Source organism: Pogoniulus pusillus, chromosome 23, assembly GCF_015220805.1.
Source record: "Pogoniulus pusillus isolate bPogPus1 chromosome 23, bPogPus1.pri, whole genome shotgun sequence".
In the NCBI taxonomy this organism is placed as follows: Eukaryota; Metazoa; Chordata; class Aves; order Piciformes; family Lybiidae; genus Pogoniulus; species Pogoniulus pusillus.
Window position 1 is genome coordinate 8,178,453 of NC_087286.1, and position 20,488 is coordinate 8,198,940.

General features: G+C 43.6%; 1 protein-coding gene across 16 annotated transcripts in view; it reads right to left on the minus strand.

Moving 5' to 3' along the window:
• KIAA1217 (KIAA1217 ortholog) overlaps positions 1 to 20,488 on the minus strand; it is a 501,320-nt gene that overhangs the window by 89,639 nt on the left and 391,193 nt on the right. For all 16 annotated transcript variants that reach the window (XM_064162493.1, XM_064162489.1, XM_064162494.1 and 13 more), the window contains 2 exons: positions 20,282 to 20,480; positions 13,264 to 13,357 (listed from right to left, as the gene is read on the minus strand). In XM_064162493.1, coding sequence (XP_064018563.1) covers positions 13,264 to 13,357; positions 20,282 to 20,480 — 293 coding nt within the window. The remainder of the gene's footprint in view (positions 1 to 13,263; positions 13,358 to 20,281; positions 20,481 to 20,488) is intronic.

The following is a 20,488-nucleotide window of genomic DNA, read 5'->3' on the forward strand; positions in this document are numbered from 1 at the left end:
TTTTCTGACTGAAACAATTCTATGATAATGTCCAACAGTCTTTTCCATTCCTAGACTAAGAGCACTTTTTTTTTTCCAGGTATAAAACAAGAAGCCAAGAGGAAGACAAAAGGAAAGAACTATCAGTACAAAATGCAGCAGCCTAGATGTAGATAAAGGAGCAGGCTCTGTATTTGGACTGGCCTGGTCACACCTGTACCAGACTTGCTGACTCTCCCTAGCTGACGCCGTTACAGATTAGCTGTCAATGAGACAACTGTGGTGACACACTGGGTGAACCCTGCTCAGAAGGGAAGGGTGCACAAGGCCACCAGGGACTGCCTGACTCTGACTCAGAGCAGTTCCATGGAGCTGTTCTTTAGGCGATCTGAGCACAAGGACGGCTGAGACGCAGCACGTTTTGCATTGGCCTGACTGAAGTCACAGTGCCTCTATGTGGAGGTTTATTCATGGAATCACAGAACTTCAGAGATTGGAAGGGGCCTCCAGAGATCACCGAGTCCAACCTCCCTGCCAAGGCAGCATCATCCATGGGAGTTCACACAGGAATGCATCCAGGTGGGTTTGGGAAGTCTCCAGAGAAGGAGACTCCACAACCTCTCTGGGCAGCCTGCTCCAGGGCTCTGTCACCCTCACTGTGAAGAAATTTCTCCTCATGTTGAGCTGAAACCTTCTGCGTTGCAGTCTGTAACTGTTGCTCCTCAGCTTACTGCTCCTGACCACTAAAAAGAGATTTGCCCCAGCTACCTGACACCCACCCCTCAGATACTTGTACACATTGACCAGATCTCCTCTTAGCTTTCTCTTCTCCAGGCTAAACAGCCCCAGGGCTCTCAGTCTCTCCTCAGAGGGGAGCTGCTCAAATCCCCCAGCGACATCTCACTGTAGGAGCCATCTCCCTGCTACCAGTCTGCATCACTTGATTTCTGGTTGGCAAGACAAGCGTCCAGACCAGTGAACTAATTTCTGCATATTTATGAGTGTATTTCATTTCCTGCAAACAAATGGAATGTGAGAGCTGAAAGAAAAAGTGTTAAAATTACCCAGTTAAGCAGAGAGGTTAATAAATCTCTCACAGTCGCTTTTCCTGTGCTTCCTCAGCATGTTCTCCAGACAGAACAGCGTGGTGATTACACTGAGAAACCTCCTGGCATTTCAGCCAAGAATTTTCAGGGTGTTATCACACATGACAAGAAGATAAACATACTGAAACATAACACATTTCAATCCTAAAAAGGTTGCATTTACATAATTACATCATTGGTTTGCCAATAGCCACATTTATCTCATCAGCATAGCACGGCCCACCCATCCCATAAGCTATTAGATTGTTTGGACTGGAAATATAAAAGCTGCTAGTGATTTTTTGTTCTTTTAAGTTACCATCATGACACCCCTCATCAGTAGTGCTGCATCTAAACCAACTTTCTTTTGCTTTCAGCCCAACTGCTTGTTTCTTTTGTTTTATTTTAAGTAGCACCTTCTCAGAGCAGGCAGGAGTCATGTAATTCATAGAATTACAGAACTCTTTCAGTTGGGAAACATCTTTAATATCATCCAATCCAACCACACTCTAACTACCAAGGTCGCTGCCAAAGCATGTCCCCTGGCACCACAGCTCTGCCTCTTTTAAACACCTTCAGGGATGGGGATTCAAGCACCTCCTTGGGCAGTCTGTGCCAGTGGTTGAGAACCATTTCAGGGAAAAGTTTCTTCCAATATCCAACCTAAACCTCCCCTGCAGCAACTTGAGGCCATGAAGATAGAGCATTTCCTAACTGCTGTCTATTCTCTTTGAAGAGATCAAGCACAACATGTACACAGCACAGACATGAGGGGTGAGTGTCAAGTGCCCAAGGCAAATCTCTTTTCAGTGGTCAGCAGCAGTAAGCCAATGAGGAACAGCTACAAACTGGAACATAGCAAGTTTCACCTCAACAAGAGGAGAAACTTCTTTACAGTGAGAGTGACAGAGCCTGGAACAGGCTGCTCAGAGAGGTTGTGGAGTCTCCTTCTCTGGAGACTTTGAAAAGCAGCCTGGATGTGTTTCTGTGTGAACTCCCCTGGGTGATGCTGCCTTGGAAGGGAGGATGGACTGGATGATCTCTGGAGGTCCCTTCCAACATCTAAAGTTCTATGATTTAGTGACATCAGCACCAATGCAGAGAGCCAAATGCTTCAGAGCAGCCTCAATTTCAGCACTTCCTTAGGGCACCACTGAACTGATGGGGTCACTTCTTCCAAAAAAGGAATAGTTTCAAACATGCACAGTTCTGGTACAGATCAGCATTTTTATTTGATTTAAATATGCTGTGTATCAGATTACTGCTCTTTAAAAGAAGAACTACTTTGAGCAACTGCATTCATAAATCAAAATAAATGCATAGCTCTGTGACTCCCTGTGCTAAAGACTCAGCTCTTATTTTTGTTCCATATTTGTATCTCTTCTCCCTGCACTGAAACCAAACAAAAACTGAACAAGCTGATATGGTCAAATGAATGTAAAGGGAAAGTGTAATCTGTGGTCTCGTCTGGCATCAGCAAACAACTGAGTCAAAACACAATTTCTGTTATATGGAATAGGTTAGGACATAAGTAATATAAAAATGTTATAAAGCAGAGATAAAGCCTGCAGAAGAGGAGGCTCAGGGCAGACCTCACTGCTCTCTACAGCTACCTGAAGGGAGGTTGTAGCCAGACAGGGTTGGTCTCTTCTCCCAGGCAAGCAGTGACAGAACAAGTGTAAGTCAGAGCCCATATGATCATCCCCTAGGTTGTTTTATTCCACTTGGTTTTCTTACCCTACCTCGCCTTCAGTGAACTCCTCTTTAACAATTTCAGAAAGATGTTGAGGTGCTGGAAGGTGTCCAGAGAAGGGCAGCAAGGCTGGTGAGAGGCCTGGAGTACAGCCCTGTGAGGAGAGGCTGAGGGAGCTGGGGATGTGCAGCCTGCAGAAGAGGAGGCTCAGGGCAGACCTCATTGCTGTCTACAACTACCTGAAGGGAGGTTGGAGCCAGGTGGGGCTTGATCTCTTCAGCCAGGCAAGCAGTGACAGAACAAAAGAACACAGCCTCAAGCTGTGCCAGGGTAGGTTCAAGCTGGATGCTAGGAAGAAGTTCTTCACAGCAAGAGTGACTGGCACTGGAATGTTGTGCCCAAGGAGGTGATGGAGTCCCCATCCCTGGAGATGTTTAAAAGGAGACTGGACGAGGCACTTGGTGCCGTGGTTTAGATGAATAGAAGGTGTTAGGTGATAGGTCAGACTCAACGATCTCAAAAGTCTTTTCCAACCTGGTTAGTTCTGTGGTTCTGTGATGATAGCTAGAAGAGCTAACCAGCACATTTACACCTGTAAGCAGCTGTTTCCTCCATTATAAGGACACAGCAAACCAGAACAACTAAGCTGCTGTGCTCAGTTTTAGAATCAGCACTACTGGCAGAAGAAATGGTCATGAAAGACGCATGTAGAGCTGGAATTTGCTATGGAAGTGTCCAAGCAGCAGTGCATCTCATTGCTACAAAACCCAGTAGTACCTGCAGTGGTAAGTACATTTCCTGCAAGGTTAAAAGTGCTATCAGTGCCTCAAGAGTCATTTTAGATCACAACCTTCTTCCTATACTGTTTGAACCCTACATTTTCATTTTACTTCCTCCCATCCTCCCCCCAAAAAAGTAAAGGCAAAATAAATGGTCAACATGGCTGAAGTAACAGCCAAGTTTACCCTAAGATCAAGCTATCTATAGTAAACATTAAGTGACTGAGAGGCTAGCCCTTCACTCACACACCCTTTTTGGTCTTCTCACGTAGTCACGTAGAGTTTCGGTTTGCAGTGATGTAAGAAGGGCATACAGACACACAACAAATAGCTTTAGCATCACATCATTTCTCATGGAGCCCTGCTGCCTGCTGACATTTGCAACTGCCTTGCTGTTGCCAGCTGAGGCTTTTTTTAAGCCCAGATCATAACACATATCCAAAAACAGAGAGAAAGATATTTATACTGCTTATAAAATCAGTTCTGAGCTCTGATTAGTTTTCCAGAGCCCTTGTTAGAAAAAGTACAATCCAACGTGGAGATGCTTCAGATATGAGGCTGTGTTCTTCCAGACACCAGGTACTGGTTAAGTTATCTTGGTTAAAAGAAAGATAAGGACAGAATTGATTCTATTTTGTATTCATCAGGCTTACCTAGAGGCAGGTAACTAATAATAGGCTGAAGTGAAGACTTGGTGGGAAGCAGAGAACTTGGGTCACGATCACAAAATATCACATTTAGGATTTGTGAAAAGCTTCTTGGGAGAGTTAGGTTCCCAGCTGACAAGTGAATGGAAGAGTCAAAGAAGAAAAAAACACTGCTTTGAACTTTACTTGGGTTCTAGAAACTGTGGTGCCAAAAGACCCACCTTCACAACGTGCTTCTTAACCCCTGTTTCAGTAACAGCTCCTTCAGAAAGCTAACCGAAAGTCATAAAGCTTGGTTGGACTTTGCCTTAGAGGGCTCCAGCAGTACAGATAAGCTACCTGGTTTATAAAGGAAGTAGAGGAGGACCACCTCTCCTAGGAAGAGAGGTCAGAGCCATGAGCATTTTTATCAGTGCCATCTGACTCTGCCAGACACGAAGGAATTTCAAGTAAACAGGCAAATTAGTGCAAACTGTATTACTAAAATCAAAGGCAGTGCACGACAACAACAAAAAGAGTAAAACTTCTAAAGCACTGGAACAAGGAAATGTTATGTAAAAAGAGGTGGAGTGAGAACAAAAGCAGAAATTAGCAGACAATAAAAAGGGACTAAAATCCAAGCCTTATGTTTTTATTCAGGGCAAGCTGCCACTGAAGGCAGAGCAAGCTTTTTCTGAGAGAAAAGCCTTCTGATTTTAAGGAAAGGCTGAGAAGGGCTTCACACAAGCCAGATCATATGTTGTCATTAAGCAACTTCACCAGCTCCAGGGCAAGCTGGAAGCAACCCTCACATGGAAGGCAGGGCTAGCTTGAAATAGGCCTGTTGGTGGGACATAAAGAACTCTCCTCCCTTAAAGACTCCACTAAACCAGCTGCACTGCGGTGGCAAGTTGATCTGTTTGCACAGACACAGCTCCCTGTGAGTCTCCAGGTAACTGGTGTGTGATACCTACCACAACACACTCCTCTCTCAGGCTAACTGGAGGATTACTACAGGGCTGCAGCAAGCTCATGTTCCCTGAATGGTTTGCTCCCCAGAACCTGACACTTTCTTCCAACAGCCAACACAATACAAACTTAAAATTCATTCCCATTATTTGGATTTTTTTAAAAGGTATCTTTTACAAGGTAGGTAGAGTGATAGGATCTACCTAATGGTTGCATTCCTTACACTTTCTGTCTGTGAAACTCATGTAAGACACCAAAGCACATAGCCAGCTTATTAAAACAGCCACAATGCAGCATCCATCCAACTGTAATGCAGGAGCTGTACCCTTACACACACCAACTTTCTGCCAGGTAATAGCTGAGATTCAGATATTGGTTTATGTGTAGCTAACACTTTTAAAAGATCTTTTTCCTTAAAATTCTATCCACTTTCCCATCACCACTGGATTTAGGCAGCAGTAGGTATTGTATATCAAAGGACATATGAATGAACAAGAACAGGCACACTCAGTCTTTCACCAGAGTCTGGTCTGATGCAGCTACTTCTCACTATCCGCAGCTCTGTAGTTGCATAAATAATTGGTTAACTACTGACAACCCTCTCAAAGCTACAGTAGCAAAAATCTGTATCAGTTAAAACATTCAGAACATCAGAGACTTCTTTTATATGTTTTGCTCACAGCCAGATTTGTACAGGTAAGTTGGAGAACAACATTTGGTGTTTAATACGTAGGTTTGGAGCACAGACATAAAATCTGAGAGCAGAGTTTGGTGATTTAGAGAGAGCAATCAAACATTTCTTTTCCCACATGGCTCGAGGAAGAAGAAACAGTTTTCATTGTTCTGATTTACACTCCCAGTGAATCTGAAAGTATCTTTTAGTTTGGGATGCATAAAAAAAGAAGAGGAAGAGAAGGAATTAGACAACTTTCATTATTTATAAGCATCGTCTTACCTTACATCTCTCGGTGAGTTCTGTTTCTGGGCGACTCTGGCAGGTATTCTAATGCAGAATTAGTTTCAGCAGTACATGCCATGACATCTTCTCTTCAAAAGAAACCACTTTTTCTCTTTCCCTCAGACAAAACATGTGGGCTAAAAGAGCTGTAGCCTCTCTGCTCAAAAGCCTCCGCGGACACTCAGAGGCTTTCTTTCTACTGTACGCAAGTTACAGCTGAGTAGGGAAGGCATTTTTCCTGTCCCGGAAATCAGCATAACCAAAACCAATGCTGAGCTAATGAGAAATGTTTCTGCCATGTGTTCAGTCTGGCAGCCACTGCAAGTCATATCAAGGAAGCACGTGATGTTTATAAATACAATATGGCTCATGTTGTCATAACCCCTCGATGACAAGAAGAGCGTTCGCAAAAGCAGACAGCAAACCAGCAGGGAAGAGGAGATCTGTATCACTTGGAAGGTCCCTGTCAGATAATAGAGGTATTAGTGTTTGCTTGCTCTTTTCCTTCCCTTTTTTTTTTTTGCTTCCCAAAGGAAAACAAAGTTTCACAGCCAGAAGATCAGCAGGGCAAGCACATGGCAACTTAGAGAACTGCTGTCCTGTAGCCACCCTAGCACCAAACTGCATTCATCCCATGTATTGCTTGAACTACTTTCCAACAAAATACTTTGCTTCTAAGTATTTCTACATACTGCAAGGAGCTGTTATTTTTCCTTTTTTTCCCCTTCTTCCTCAGTGTGCAATGAAAAAACAATACTGAGCCAGAGGATGGAATGAACAAATCAGCTGCTGGCAGCACTCAAAGGCTGTATGTTGATTGAAGACCACAACCAACCCAATGAGAGGCTGAGGGAGCTGGGGGTGTGCAGCCTGGAGAAGAGGAGGCTCAGGGCAGAGCTCATTGCTGTCTACAACTACCTGAAGGGAGGTTGTAGCCAGGTGGGGTTGGTTTCTTCTCCCAGGCAATCAGCAACAAAACAAGGAGACAGAGTCTCAAGTTGTGCCAGGGGAGGTCTAGGCTGGATGTTAGGAGGAAGTTGTTGCCAGAGAGAGTGATTGGCATTGGAATGGGCTGCCCAGGGAGGTGGTGGAGGCACTATCCTTGGAGGTATTGAAGCAAAGCCTGGCTGAGGCACTTGATGCCATGGTCTGGTTGACTGGTTAGGGCTGGGTGCTAGGTTGGCCTGGATGATCTTGGAGGTCTCTTCCAACCTGGTTGATTCTATGATTCTATTCTGTGATTCAAAGTGTAACAGACAGGCTGTAGGGCAGGTGGTTGGGAAGGGAAAGACTGCCAAGCTAAACAGCCACCACTTTGTAATGAGGTTAAAATTCCTTCCCAATTCTCAAAATTGGCAGGCAGATGAAGCTCAAAGCAAACTGCTGCATAAACCAACATCATTTGGATCGAGCTGAGCCACCAGCTGAATATCTCAGCTGAGATATTCAGACAAGTTGCAATGGCAGAAAGGGGAGATGATAATGTAGGATTCTGCCCCTTTTGGTCATGCCACAAAAGGAGGGTGTAGGGAAAGAGGACAAAAAGCAGGCTGTGCACGTTCAGTGGGGGAATCACTTCCACTTGGAGTCACCTAGGGCTTAGAGCAGCAATCCCATAAGAAAAGGAGCTGTCACACCTCCAAAGAAATTCAATTCATTCAGCAGTTATAGGATCATAGAATGGTTTGGGTTGGAAAAGACCTTAAAGACCATCTAGTTCCAACCCACCTGCATAAGCAGGGACACTTTCCACTAGATAATGTTGCTCAAGGTCTCATCCAACCTGGCCTTGAACACCTTCAGGGAGGGGGCACCCACGACCTCCCTGGGCAACCTGTTCCAGTGTCTCACCACCCTCACTGTAAATAATTTCTTCCTAATCTCCAGTCTAAATCTGCCCCTCCTCAGTACAATTCCACGCCAAAAGTGCCTCTCTAGCTTTCTTGTTGGCTTCCTTCAGGTACTGAAAGGTGTCTATAATGTCTCCCTGCTATGAGGACCCTGCTATTAGGTCTTCCATCAGCTCTTTAGTGTAATCTGCTGACATTCAATCTATGTACCACAGTGGAACACTGATAAGAGAGGCAACCTGCACACTATATCCGGTAAGTCTGAGAAAGTCTCTTCCCCTTCATGGACATGCAAATCACAAAAGTTCATTGTAATGGCACAGAGCAGCATGGCAGGGCATGTGCATCTGCACTGGGATTCAAAACAGTGCTGGAGAGAATAAAAAGATCACCTACACATTTGGGCACAAGAGAGCATTTTGTCCAAGGCGAGTATCATTGCACAGTGATCCAGAAAGCGGTGATAAATGTTATGAGCACCTCCTGCACCTTCAACACTGTCTTCAGCTTTGGGCTCCTCAATGCAAGAAAGGCACTGAGGTGCTGGAGTTGGTCCAGACAAGGACAATGAAGCTGGTGAAGGGTGTGGAGAACAGGGCTGGTGAGGAGGGGCGGGGGAACTGAGGTTGTTTAGTCTGGAGAAGAGGAGGCTGAGGGGAGACCTCATCACTCTCTACAACCCCTTGAAAGGAGGTTGTAGTGAGGTGAGCTTCAGTCTCTTCACTCAGCTATCAGGTGATAGAATAAAAGGAAATGGCCTCAAGTTGCACCAGGAGAGGTTTAGGTTGGATATTAGGAAAAATTTCATTGCTACAAGAGTGGTCAGGCACTGGAACAGGCTGCCCAGGAGGTGATGGAGTCACTGTCCTTGGAGATGTTAAAAAACGATGCAGATGTGGAAGTGGTTTAGTGGGCATGGTGGTGTTGGGCTGATGGTTGGACTTGATCTTAGAGGTCTTTTTCAACTTTTATGACTATGATTCTGCAAGGGGTTAAGTGAATACAAGGAACAAATGAATGAAATGCAGCAATGAGAAGGCTTTTTTCCAAAGACAGTAGCTGCTAGAAATGGTCAGTGTATATTTTGGGAAAGGAAGAGTAGTAACTAAGAAAAGCAATTAAAAAAGGAAGAGTACAAACATGGATATTCAGTGAGATGGCAGCATGTGGCTACCTCTAATTCCCAACAGCATTCACCACAGCAGAGCTGTCAAAGAAACTATGCTCTTCAGGACATAAATGGTCACGGCACAGTATCAGCAATAAGAAAGACAGGCACTCTGAAAGGTTCCAAGAGAAACTGTCCTTTAGAGCTTGCACAACCCCTTTCTCAAACACAACCCGTGCAGAAAAATGCAGGAAACAGAAAGAAGATGTGGAAAATTAGAACTGTGGGACCTGAAAGGTGAGCAGTCTGATAGCAGAAACGCACAGAGCCCCACACTCCTCATGCACGTTCTGACTCTTCTCGTCCATATGGATAATACTTAATACTTCAAGAGCTACTGCCAGTTCTTATGCAGGTCTCACATCTGTTTGGTAGTTAAAACAGGTGTCCAAGCTGGCAGCTAACATCACTTTCTGAGATTATTTTGGGTCTGTTACATGGAAATGATTATAAATCACATGAATAGAAGCCTGAACATCATCAAACACAGGGATAAATGTTCCAAAGGGACAAGAAGGCAAACAGTAGAAAAATCTGTAAAGGCAAAACTTCCCCAAACCTCAAAAGCCTGAAGCATTAACTCACACATGGCAGGACACACAACCACGCTCACAAATCACCATGGAAAAATGTATTTACAATGGCTAATTCATGATATTCTAAACATTGTTCTTTCAGCCAGTCTGACAATAAGCTGCTCTTACCATGACGCAGAGCACAGTGTTTACAAAACTTACTCCCTGCTTCCCACAAGAGTGAATTTAGCACCCACAGAGCACACAAAATTGAAAACCATCCATTTACCCAGAGCAGAGATGGGCAAGTACAAGAGGAGGGAAGAAAAGCAAAGTTTTTTCCACAATCTGTTGCTTCCCATGAAATACCAGTACACAAACTGCACAGATTGCTCAGTTGTCCCTCACTTCCATCCCCTTCATTCTGGTTTGCTAAGCAAAGAGGAACAGATGATCCATCAATGGTTGTCCCCTATAGATAATCCATCAATGATTGTCCCTTGTATATAATCACAGGATGTTAGGGGTTGGAAGGGACCTCCATAGATCATCAAGTCTAACCCCTCTGCCAGAGCAGGGCCATAGAACTTAGTGCAGACTGCATAGGAACACATCCAGACAGGACTTCAAAGTCTCCAGGGAAGGAGACTCCACAATCTCTCTGAAAAGCCTGTTAGCCTTACAGTAAAGAAGTTCTTCCTCATGTTGAGATGGAACTCCCTGTGCTGCAGTCTATACCCATTAGCCCTTGTCCTGTCACAGGGTGCAACTGAGCAGAGTCTGGCCCCTCCCTGTTGACCCTTGGCCCTCAGATACTTATAGACATTGATTAGATCCCCTCTAAGTCTTCTCTTCACCAGACCATTTGATGGTTGATTCCAACTGATGGTTGATTTCAACTGATGGTTGTCTCCTACAGACAATCCATTGATGGTTGTCTCCTCTGACCAACTAAACCTGTGAATCTGGAGGCAAACTTCAACCACATCTAACCAAAAGGTAGAAGCTATTAGACCCCTTTACAAACGTTGCCAAACTAGAGATTTGTGAGAAGTTCCTACAGCATTTCTGATGAACAGGGGAAAAGTTGCAGTGTGTGCTCCAGCTGTGCAGAGTCCCAGAGGTTGTGCATCAGAGAGTGCATTACACAAGCCTCTTTTTTGGGAAAAGCCTCAGTTGGGATGTAGGCTTTGGCACACAAGGAGAAATACAACCAAAAGACACACATCTTTAAACAGACAGGTTTGATTGTTTCCGGAGCTCAAGAAATCACTTCTCCTCCATGCTCATCACTTTGAAGTGCAGAAGTTTACACAGATCAAAGAGCAGACTTTTTGCATGCTTCTCCACAAAGCCCCTCTCAGACCAGAAAGAGGAGCAATTTGCCAATGCAAGGGAAAAGGCAAATGAGGAAATAGCAATTTCAAGGCTCCACAGAATTTTCAAAAGGCATCTATAAAATATTGTGCCATGAAATCACCACTTCTGCCAAAGTCATCGCTGTGTCACCTTTATGAACAGGATCACAGGATGTCAGGGGTTGGAAGGGAACTCTGGAGATCATTGAGTCCAACCCCCTGCCACAGCAGTATCATATAATCTATTGCAGGTTGCACAGGAACACTTCCAGATGGGTCTTGAAAGCCTCCAGAGAAGGAGACTCCACAACCCCACTGGGGAGCCTGTTCCAGTGCTCCATGAACCTTCCAGTAAAGAAGTTTTTCCTCATGTTGAGGTGGTACTTCCTGTGCTGTAGTTCACATCTCACTGCCCCTTGTTCTATTACATGGCCCAAGTGAGAAGAGGCTGCCCCTTCCTTCTCGTCAAAGAGAGATAACTCAACCATAACCAGGAGATACCAAGTGTGCATTATTTGTTGTACCACACAGCATTTTAAAATGAGCAATATCAATTAGCAGAATTTTTGCAGAGGAGTTGCACTTGTGTCCACAGCTACTCTGTTTAACACCTGGATGAGGGCCAAAGATCTTTGCTTTTGAATATCTGCAGCTACCAGAGCAGTTAACTCTATCTGAAAACTGGTTTGAAGCACACAGATAAAAAGTAGAAACCTCCAGTACCCACTGGACAGGGAAGAAGAACAGCAGAGCACAGCTTTATAAAGCCACAGTGGAACAGCAAATGTCATGACAGTCTGTCAAGCTTTCCCATAGCAGTGAGGTGCTTTGCACACACCCTGCCACTGCTACAGGGATATAACTGGAATGGAAGAATTTCAGGGTCTTAAAGCAGGGACTGAAAGCCACATCAGCCCTTTGGAGCACCTTTATTTGCTCTCTCATGCTCCATGTGCAGCACTGTGAATAATCAAGTAATTAGAAGCCTGATCTATCAAAAAAAAAAGAGACCATTTTATAATTGAAGCACACCAATGAGAGGTGGTTGGGAATAGTGCCTGTAAAGAAGCCATTGGCATCTTGCTCAAATAATGAGGCCCTAAACTGTTGGAACAGCAGAAGTGCTCACGTGAAATGCTAATAATAAAGTGGTGAGACACGCTCAGAATTGATAATGAAAGCAAGAAGCAAATGTGCAATTAAGCAAATCACTTCACAGGAAATTTTCCACACTGTTGGATTCACTTTGGATTCACAGGCAAAAGCCACAGGGCAGGTAGGACAGTAGTGGCTTTCCCTTCTGGCCCCATCGAGCTCATTTGGTTGTACTGTTTCTTGGGGACAGACCTAGGATAGGTGGGGAGGAGAGGGCTACAGAGATGATGAAGGGGCTGGAGCACTGCCCTGTGAGGAGAGGCTGAGGGACCTGGGGCTTTTTGGTCTGGTGAAGAGAAGACTTAGAGCAGATCTAATCAATGTTCATAATTATCTGAGGGCTGGGGGTCAAGAGGGAGGGGCCAGACTCTGCTCAGTTGTGCCCTGTGATAGGACAAGGGGTAATGGAAATAATCTAAAGCACGAGGAGTTCCACCTCAGTGTGAGGAAGAACATGAGCTGTGGTGGAAGACATGCTGCAAGGTTGCATCTCTTGCTGTCTCCACATCACGGTGGGAGATCACAGTCCAGCAAATGATAGAGACAGTGACAGAGAGAAATCAAAGATGTTTTAAATGCTTTCTTTATGGTTTTCCAATACAAAATGTGCACCTGAAAATACAAATATACAGGTCCTCCTTCAGAACAGGTAGAAAATGTTAGAAAAAGACAAACCCATTTGCACCACAACAGGTATTTATCAGAATTCCCTGTCTGAAATGGTCATTTACAACATGTATTAAAGGACTTCAAGCTAGGTACACCTGCTCAGCCACTGCAAACCCATCCCTGCTGAAGTATTGCTGGCGTGCCATGCTTCACTGGAAAAAGCTTTGGAAACACCAAATAAGAACTTAAATAAACTCTGAGCACTGTTTGTGTCTTGAAGTAAGTAATTAAAAGGTTGTGTTTTGATTCACATGCTTTAATGCTAGCAAACAGCAGCAAAACAGTTAATGCTGAGGGCAAGTAACTGGAAAAAGCAAAGTAGTTAAGAAACATCACAGTAGGCATTATCAGTTCCCACTACCACACATCTCCCATATGCCCTAGGTTTTATGAGCTATTGTCTACATACCAGAATTCAAACATTTACCATAAAAGCTGGAGGAAAGAGTTGTTACTTACCCTTATATCTCCATTTACAGCTCTGGAAGTGTGATTAAATGCATGTGCAGGATCTTTGTTGTAAACTTTAAGGAAAGATCGGTCTTGAATATTCCTGGAATCAAAAGAATCAGCGATGGTAACAGATGAAAAGTAGTTTTTATTTGCTCTGCTGCCCAAAAAAGTCTCAGGTAACACAAACACAGTTAGGGCTGCAGCCTCTCCATAAGAAAAACTCAAATGCCATAACTTAGACCCAGACAAACAAACAAAAGCCTACTTTGATTCTCTTTCCCATGGGAAGTATCATTCTTTCGCTCCAGCTCCACACCCATAAAAATTAGATAGGGTAAAGTTTCTTTCAAGCTCCTGCCATAGAGTGAAAACACTTTGAAGACAATAGAGCTTCAGCACTTACACAGCACTCAAAAGCATTTAGTTAATATTTACATGTTTTATTGTGTGCTCAGCCTATGTGAGGGTTGGTGGGGGGGGGGTTGGCTTTTCTGAGAAGCAAGACTATCAAAAGGAAAACAGTCGAACTGCGGTTACTCTGGAGGCAATTCTAATTATCAGCTGGCTCACAAACAGGAAAAAAGAAAAACCCACAAAAGCTGAAAATTCAGTAGCACTTAAATCCTCCTTCTAAACTTCACCTACAATAAAGACAGGGGGTTGGGGGTGGAGAAATTTAAACAAGCAAAAAAGTTTTGATGAAAGGTGAGACAGAAATAGCTTAGATGGAAAGCCCTAAGAGAATAGTTTTGTTTAATTAGGACCCAACACTTTGTCATGGATGAGTTTGTTTTTCAGCTACTGCATTTAGGAAAAGAGTTAGCTGCCAGAAGTTTTCTGTACAGTTTCAAAACCTACCTTCCAAAACCCCCTGTGGCATAGACACTTGCCCTGAGTTCTGCTGATTTCTTCTGAATCTTTAATTGGTAGCAACGCTTCCAACCTATGCTTGCTTACATCCCTGCAAAGCTGTGATTCCTTTCATTTCCCAGGAGTGATCTCCAGAGAATTTACTTACACATGTGACTGAATTCCTTTCCTCCAGGTGCAGCTACAAGCCTAGTGAACTGATCTTAATCGCCAGGATTATCATTTAAAAATGAAGGAAAGGATTCTTGGGCAGGTCCAATTTCTTTCTTACGATGTCATATTGCAATCAGTGATGGCTTTGAACGGGTAGCTAGTCAGAACTTGTGCTGCTGTTGGAGATGTCAAGCAGTTATTAAAGAAACCCTACAGCTTGAGAGACAGATCAGTGCCTTCTGTTTAAGAACTGCAGGGCTGATGAGAAGTTCAGTATTTATGAGTGTTTACTTGTAGAGTGCATAGGAAAATTGCTACCTCGCGGCAAGTTCAAGTCCTTCAATTATTGATGGTAACACAAACCCTTTTCCATCTTGCAGACACGACCCTTTTGCTTGCACTGGGAGTCTCAGTTACTATTTTTTGTGCCTCGGACTGGGAAACACATTCTGATACAAAGCAAGCTCTCTCCACCTTCAGTTCAAGCAACAGCACATTGCTCCTGTTAACAAATGTCACCTGCCGCCTTTTGTGTCTGATGATCATGAGGCAGTGCCTCGGCTAACTTGAGATTGTTTCAAAAGCATTCTCCATAAATATTTCTTGTGGAAACATGACACTTCAAAGTAAAACACTGCTGCAAGGCACAGCACCAAAATACTAAGCATTTGATCTCTGAAGTGAATTCTGTTTCACCTCATGTTGCTGCTCTGAGATAAACATGCCTGATAGCAGATATATATTACTCTGCTTGCATTAGCACTATTCTTTGCGTTGCTGTAGCTCCCAGATGCTCTTGGCAGGTTCAAAGGCCTCGTTGATCTGTGTGTGCTGTATAAACACCCCAGGAACACAACCTCTTCACCAGCTTGCAAGGTGAATAGAAGACAAAAGCCAAGAGGATAGCTGCAGGAAGATAAGGGAACAAAAAGAAACAAGAAGACTACAGCTCCTACAGCCAGGAGAGCAATAAACAGATCCTGGGACCGGGAGCATGCTCTCAGCAGGCAGTGCCACACAGAGAGTGGGAAGGAGACCACGGCAGTGGCTTTTGAGGTGTCTGTGGAGGACACCTTCCTTGCCCTTTAGAGGGCTGTCTGAGAGAGAGGGCAAAGGCACTTGTTTGAAAATTAAAGAGGTGTAGCCGGCATTATTCACCAAGTGGAGGCAGATGGCACTTGGTGCTGAACCAGAAATGAAAAGTAGCCGTGAAGTGGGCTTGCAGGAACCCTCACAATGAAGACAAATAGTTTGTATTTAATGAGATGGAAAAGACACAGCCAGAGGACAAATGAAAACACTGCATGTGAAATAGTCTTCTTGTCAAACTGAAAGAATGATCTTTGTTGCTTCATTTGAATGGGTGAGAATGAACAGGATCACCTGCACCAAGTGCTGAGGGAAGACCATTACAGCAGTTGCTATCAGAATTAGCTGAGTGTTTTTTCACTGCATGCTGGGAAAGGACAGGCTGCATCACAGGGATATTAGGCATTAAAAAGTCTGAAATCTATGCTGGATGCAGAGCCCTGTACTGCTTTAAGAGAAGGATCAAGTTATGGGCTTAAGTGGAAAGGTGAACCTGGTGATTTAAAACAAAGAAAGAAAGAAAAGAGGAAGCAGTGTCATGGCCTAATGAATGACAACATAAACTAGGTTGAAATTAATGCTCCATGAGACTACCACAGAATGCAAGGGGTTGAAAGGAACCTCAAATGCTCATCCAGTTCAACCCCCCTGCCACAGCAGGATCACCTAGAGCAGATCACACAGGAACACATTCAGTCAGGTCTTGAATATCTCCAGAGAGGGAGACTCCACAACCCCCTTCTGGGCAGCCTGTTCCAGTGTTCTGTCACCATCACAGCAGAAAAAATCTTCCTCATGTTTCTATGGAACCTCCTATGCCTCAACTTCCATCCCTTGCCCCTTGTCCTGTCACTGGGCATCACAAGCAGAGCCTGGCTCCAGCCTCTTGGCACTCACCCTTTACATCTTTATAAACATTGATGAGGTAACCTCTTAGTCTCCTGTATTCCAAGCTTAAGAGCCTCAGATCCCTCAGTCTCTCCTCATAAGAGAGATGTTCCCTTCCATTAATCATCTTTGTGGCTCTGCACTGAACTCACTCAAGCAGTTCTACGTCCTTCTTGAACGTGGGGTCCCAGAACTGGACACAGATTACATTAAAAGAGATGTTAGTTTGGGCAGAAGAGGCAGGATTTGTGTCACCCAACTGCACACATCCACAGGAAAGATTTTAACAGCTAGGATTTCTGGCATGTATAATTTATCAGATCATTTCATAGGATTAATCACAACCAGCTCAAAAGGTGGATGTAAAATTTCCACTCATATGAATCCCAGAGTAAAGGAGAGACAAAAAAGTAAATGGGAGAATCATCAAGGTGGTTGATAAGTCAACTAATCCAGAGGGATAAGATGATGGAGACAGGTATAGGCATGGTAAAGGAAGGAGGCCAAAGCCCTGAAAACAATGAAACAGAAAATCAGCATTTGAGAATAGCATTTCTCAGGTGATACCTGAATGGAGAGGAGAGAGACAAGAAGAAACCAAGAAAGCATAGCTGTTGAAACAAAAGAAAATCAAAGTTGCACGAATCATAGAATGGTTTGGGTTGGAAGTGGCCTTTAAAGGTCATCCAGTCCAGCCCCTAAAAAGAGATGAAGAAAAACTTTTGAAGAGTGAGCACAAAAGGGTGGCCATTTGGTGACTTTGGTAATTGCAGTGGAAGAGCAGAGAATAAAAAAAAAACAGTTTGAATTAGAAGAATAAAACTTCAAACAGGTTGGAAATAGGTCTGTGACAGAATAAGAAAAGTAAAAACTCCAGGCAACAACTATAGTGACTGCTCAATGCAAGAGAGAAAGGTGATGAGGTGGGAAGTGGAAATGTATATTGTGCCCAGGGAGAGCTTTGTTGGGAGGCACAGAATCAGGTTTGCAATGTAAGAGAAGGCACTTTAATAGCATAGTAACTCAATAAAAAGATAAAGAAAGGGATGTGAGGCACAGAGGAACATGAGACAGGCTCCAAGAGTGGGCCAAAACACCTGGGTTTAGACAAGGAGGAAAGAAAATTAAAGGAAGACATGGCAAGGAAAAGAGGGAAAGATGACAGATACTTCATTTCAGCTGTTCTCTGAGAAGAGACACCAGCAAGACCTTGTGAAGTGCAAGAAGCTGTGGAAATGACTCAAAGGTGGGGAACATGCAGCTGGTAGAGCACGCTGTGGACTCCACTAAGCTGGAATTGCTGATGTTTCCTTAGTGAGGAGGGTGGCAGAACTGAGGGAGAGAGGAAGTCAGCTGGGTCATGGGATTTCCTCCAGGAATGCTCTACAATACAGGCATAGGACCAGAGGAAGCAGATGCTGGGACTGAGCCAGGCCTGAGGTTGGCAGAGTGACGCCTGCAATGGGAGCAAGGGGAAAAAAAAGTGGAGTGGTATTAAGATAATCAACAACCACATTCTTGGGAGCAGGGAGGAGATGAAATCATAAAGTGTTAGTCTGAAACTGAAGGGAAGATGGAGGGATAAAGTGAGAGAGGAGCCGATGGGCTGGATGATGGTGGCAATAATGCACTTGGCAACAGAGACATAGCAACCCCTGTCGTGATTTAATCAGTTGATTCAGTCTTGTGAACAGACTGATGGAGAAGAAGCTTGAGTACATGATGATGCAAAAAAAAATCAGATGGGTCTTAACATCAGGTGTTACAGTGGCCAAACAGGGGTGTGGGAGTCTGCAAAGGAAGATAAAAAACCAGAAACTGAAATCCAAGAGGCTGGCTAATGACAAGGCAGCGGATAGATTCAGAGGTGAGAAAATGGAGTATGGTGCTCTTCAAAGGTTAAGAAGAGGAATGGGAGACTTGGGAGGGGCAAGGTTAGAAAAGCTCCAACCTGCTCTTCCAACTGCAGCATTATATGGAGAAGCACCTAAGCCACAGGATCTTCAGAATAAAGAAGGCAGCACTGGGCAGTACACTTTGCTGACTTCCACATGGTAGTAGTGGCAGACTGGTGCTGAAGAAACACCTCCTTCATCTTCTTATGCTCCTCTTGCTATTCTTTTTATCACATAACTTATGAAATGGATGGCACAGAGTTCCACTGTGTTTCCATGAAGAGTTTTGACAAAGTGTAATGGCTGAGGTGTGCCTGAGCTTTGTTGCTGAATGGTTTGGGACGTTCTGGGGACTTTGAGAACATCTCGCTTCTGCTTAAAGAGTACAGACTTCAGGACTGAAGGAAGATGCTTAATTAAGCAGCTGTACTTCCATAAAATAAAGGATGGAAAGGTGCACCCAGATGTTGGTCAGATCACTTATTGACCAAGCTCTGGATCAGTGAAGGGAAGTGACTGTGATAGTTGCTGCATCCTGACACGCAATAGGAAGGCGGTGGGGCTGCTGCAGCAGCAGCCACCAGTGCCAGAGATCTTTGGCAGGGTTAGATGATGCATAATTGGCACTGTTGTGAGGATGCCAGTGACATTCATATTTGGAACTTCAGGCTCACAAGGGTCAGACTTTGCACTCTCAGCAAAGAAAACATCAGATTTGGGGTAAATGTTTATTTTGCACTCTGTAATTTAAATATTTGTCTCAGTTAAAGCTTGAAATATTAAATATGTGAAGCTGTACTGCATGCATGTGTGTATAGCATGTATGAGTGTATTGTATGTGTGTGTATTGTAACCATGTGTGTACTGTGTGTATTGTATGTCTATGTGTAGTGTAAGCATGTGTGTATTGTGTGTATTGTATGTCTATGTGTATTGTAAGCATGTGTGTATTGTACGTGTGTATTGTGTGAGTGTATTGTAAGCATGTGTGTATTGTATGAGTGTATTGTATGTGTGTGTATTGTGTGTATTGTATGTCTGTGTGTATTGTAAGTATGTGTGTATTGTATGAGTGTATTGTAAGCATGTGTGTATTGTATGAGTGTATTGTAAGCATGTGTGTATTGTATGTCTGTGTGTATTGTAAGCATGTGTGTATTGTATGAGTGTATTGTAAGCATGTGTGTATTGTATGAGTGTATTGTACGCATGTGTGTATTGTATGTCTGTGTGTATTGTAAGCATGTGTGTATTGTATGAGTGTATTGTAAGCATGTGTGTATTGTATGAGTGTATTGTAAGCATGTGTGTATTGTATGTCTGTGTGTATTGTAAGCATGTGTGTATTGTATGAGTGTATTGTAAGCATGTGTGTATTGTGTGTGTATTGTATGTCTGTGTGTATTGTATGAGTGTATTGTATGTCTGTGTGTATTGTATGTCTGTGTGTATTGTGTGTATTGTATGCCTGTGTATTGTAAGCATGTGTGTATTGTATGAGTGTATTGTATGAGTGTACTGTAAGCATGTGTGTATTGTAAGTGTGTATTGTATGTGTGTATTGTACGCATGTGTGTATTGTAAGCATGCGTATTGTAAGTGTGTATTGTATGCAAGTGTGTATTGTAAGTTTGTATTGTATGTGTGTACTGTAAGTGCGTATTGTATGAGTGTAGTGAAAGCATGTGTGTATTGTAAGCGTGTATTGTATGAGTGTATTGTAAGTGTGTATTGTATGTGTGTATTGTAAGCATGTGTGTATTGTAAGCATGCGTATTGTGTGTATTGTATGAGTGTATTGTAAGCATGTGTGTATTGTATGTCTGTGTGTATTGTAAGCATGCGTATTGTAAGTGTGTATTGTATGCAAGTGTGTATTGTAAGTTTGTATTGTATGTGTGTACTGTAAGTGCGTATTGTAAGCATGGCTTGCGCAACAAACCTTGCACCTATAGCTGAAGGCAGTGTCAGGCCAGACCTCCCACGTTACTCAGCCACCACTGAACATGCCTTTTGTGTCAGGCCACTATCTGCCAGATACTTATCAACTCCACTCCTCTTTATTCTGCGAGTGCGCTAAACCAAACCAAATCCCCCACCCCAGCAGCTGTAATTCCACGTTTACTTACCTCACATCACACAATTCATAGTATATGTTTCTGCTCTCATCCTTGATGTAAATGGCCACACTGGGAGATTCCAGCATTTTCATCGTCAGCTGCTGGGGGAAGGCACTTACAAAAAGGGCACGGATTGTGTCTGTGCTTGTAATTTCATTTGGCATCCTCAGCTGCTTTGTGTCATCTCCATACTGAAGATATAAAACACCTGCAAGG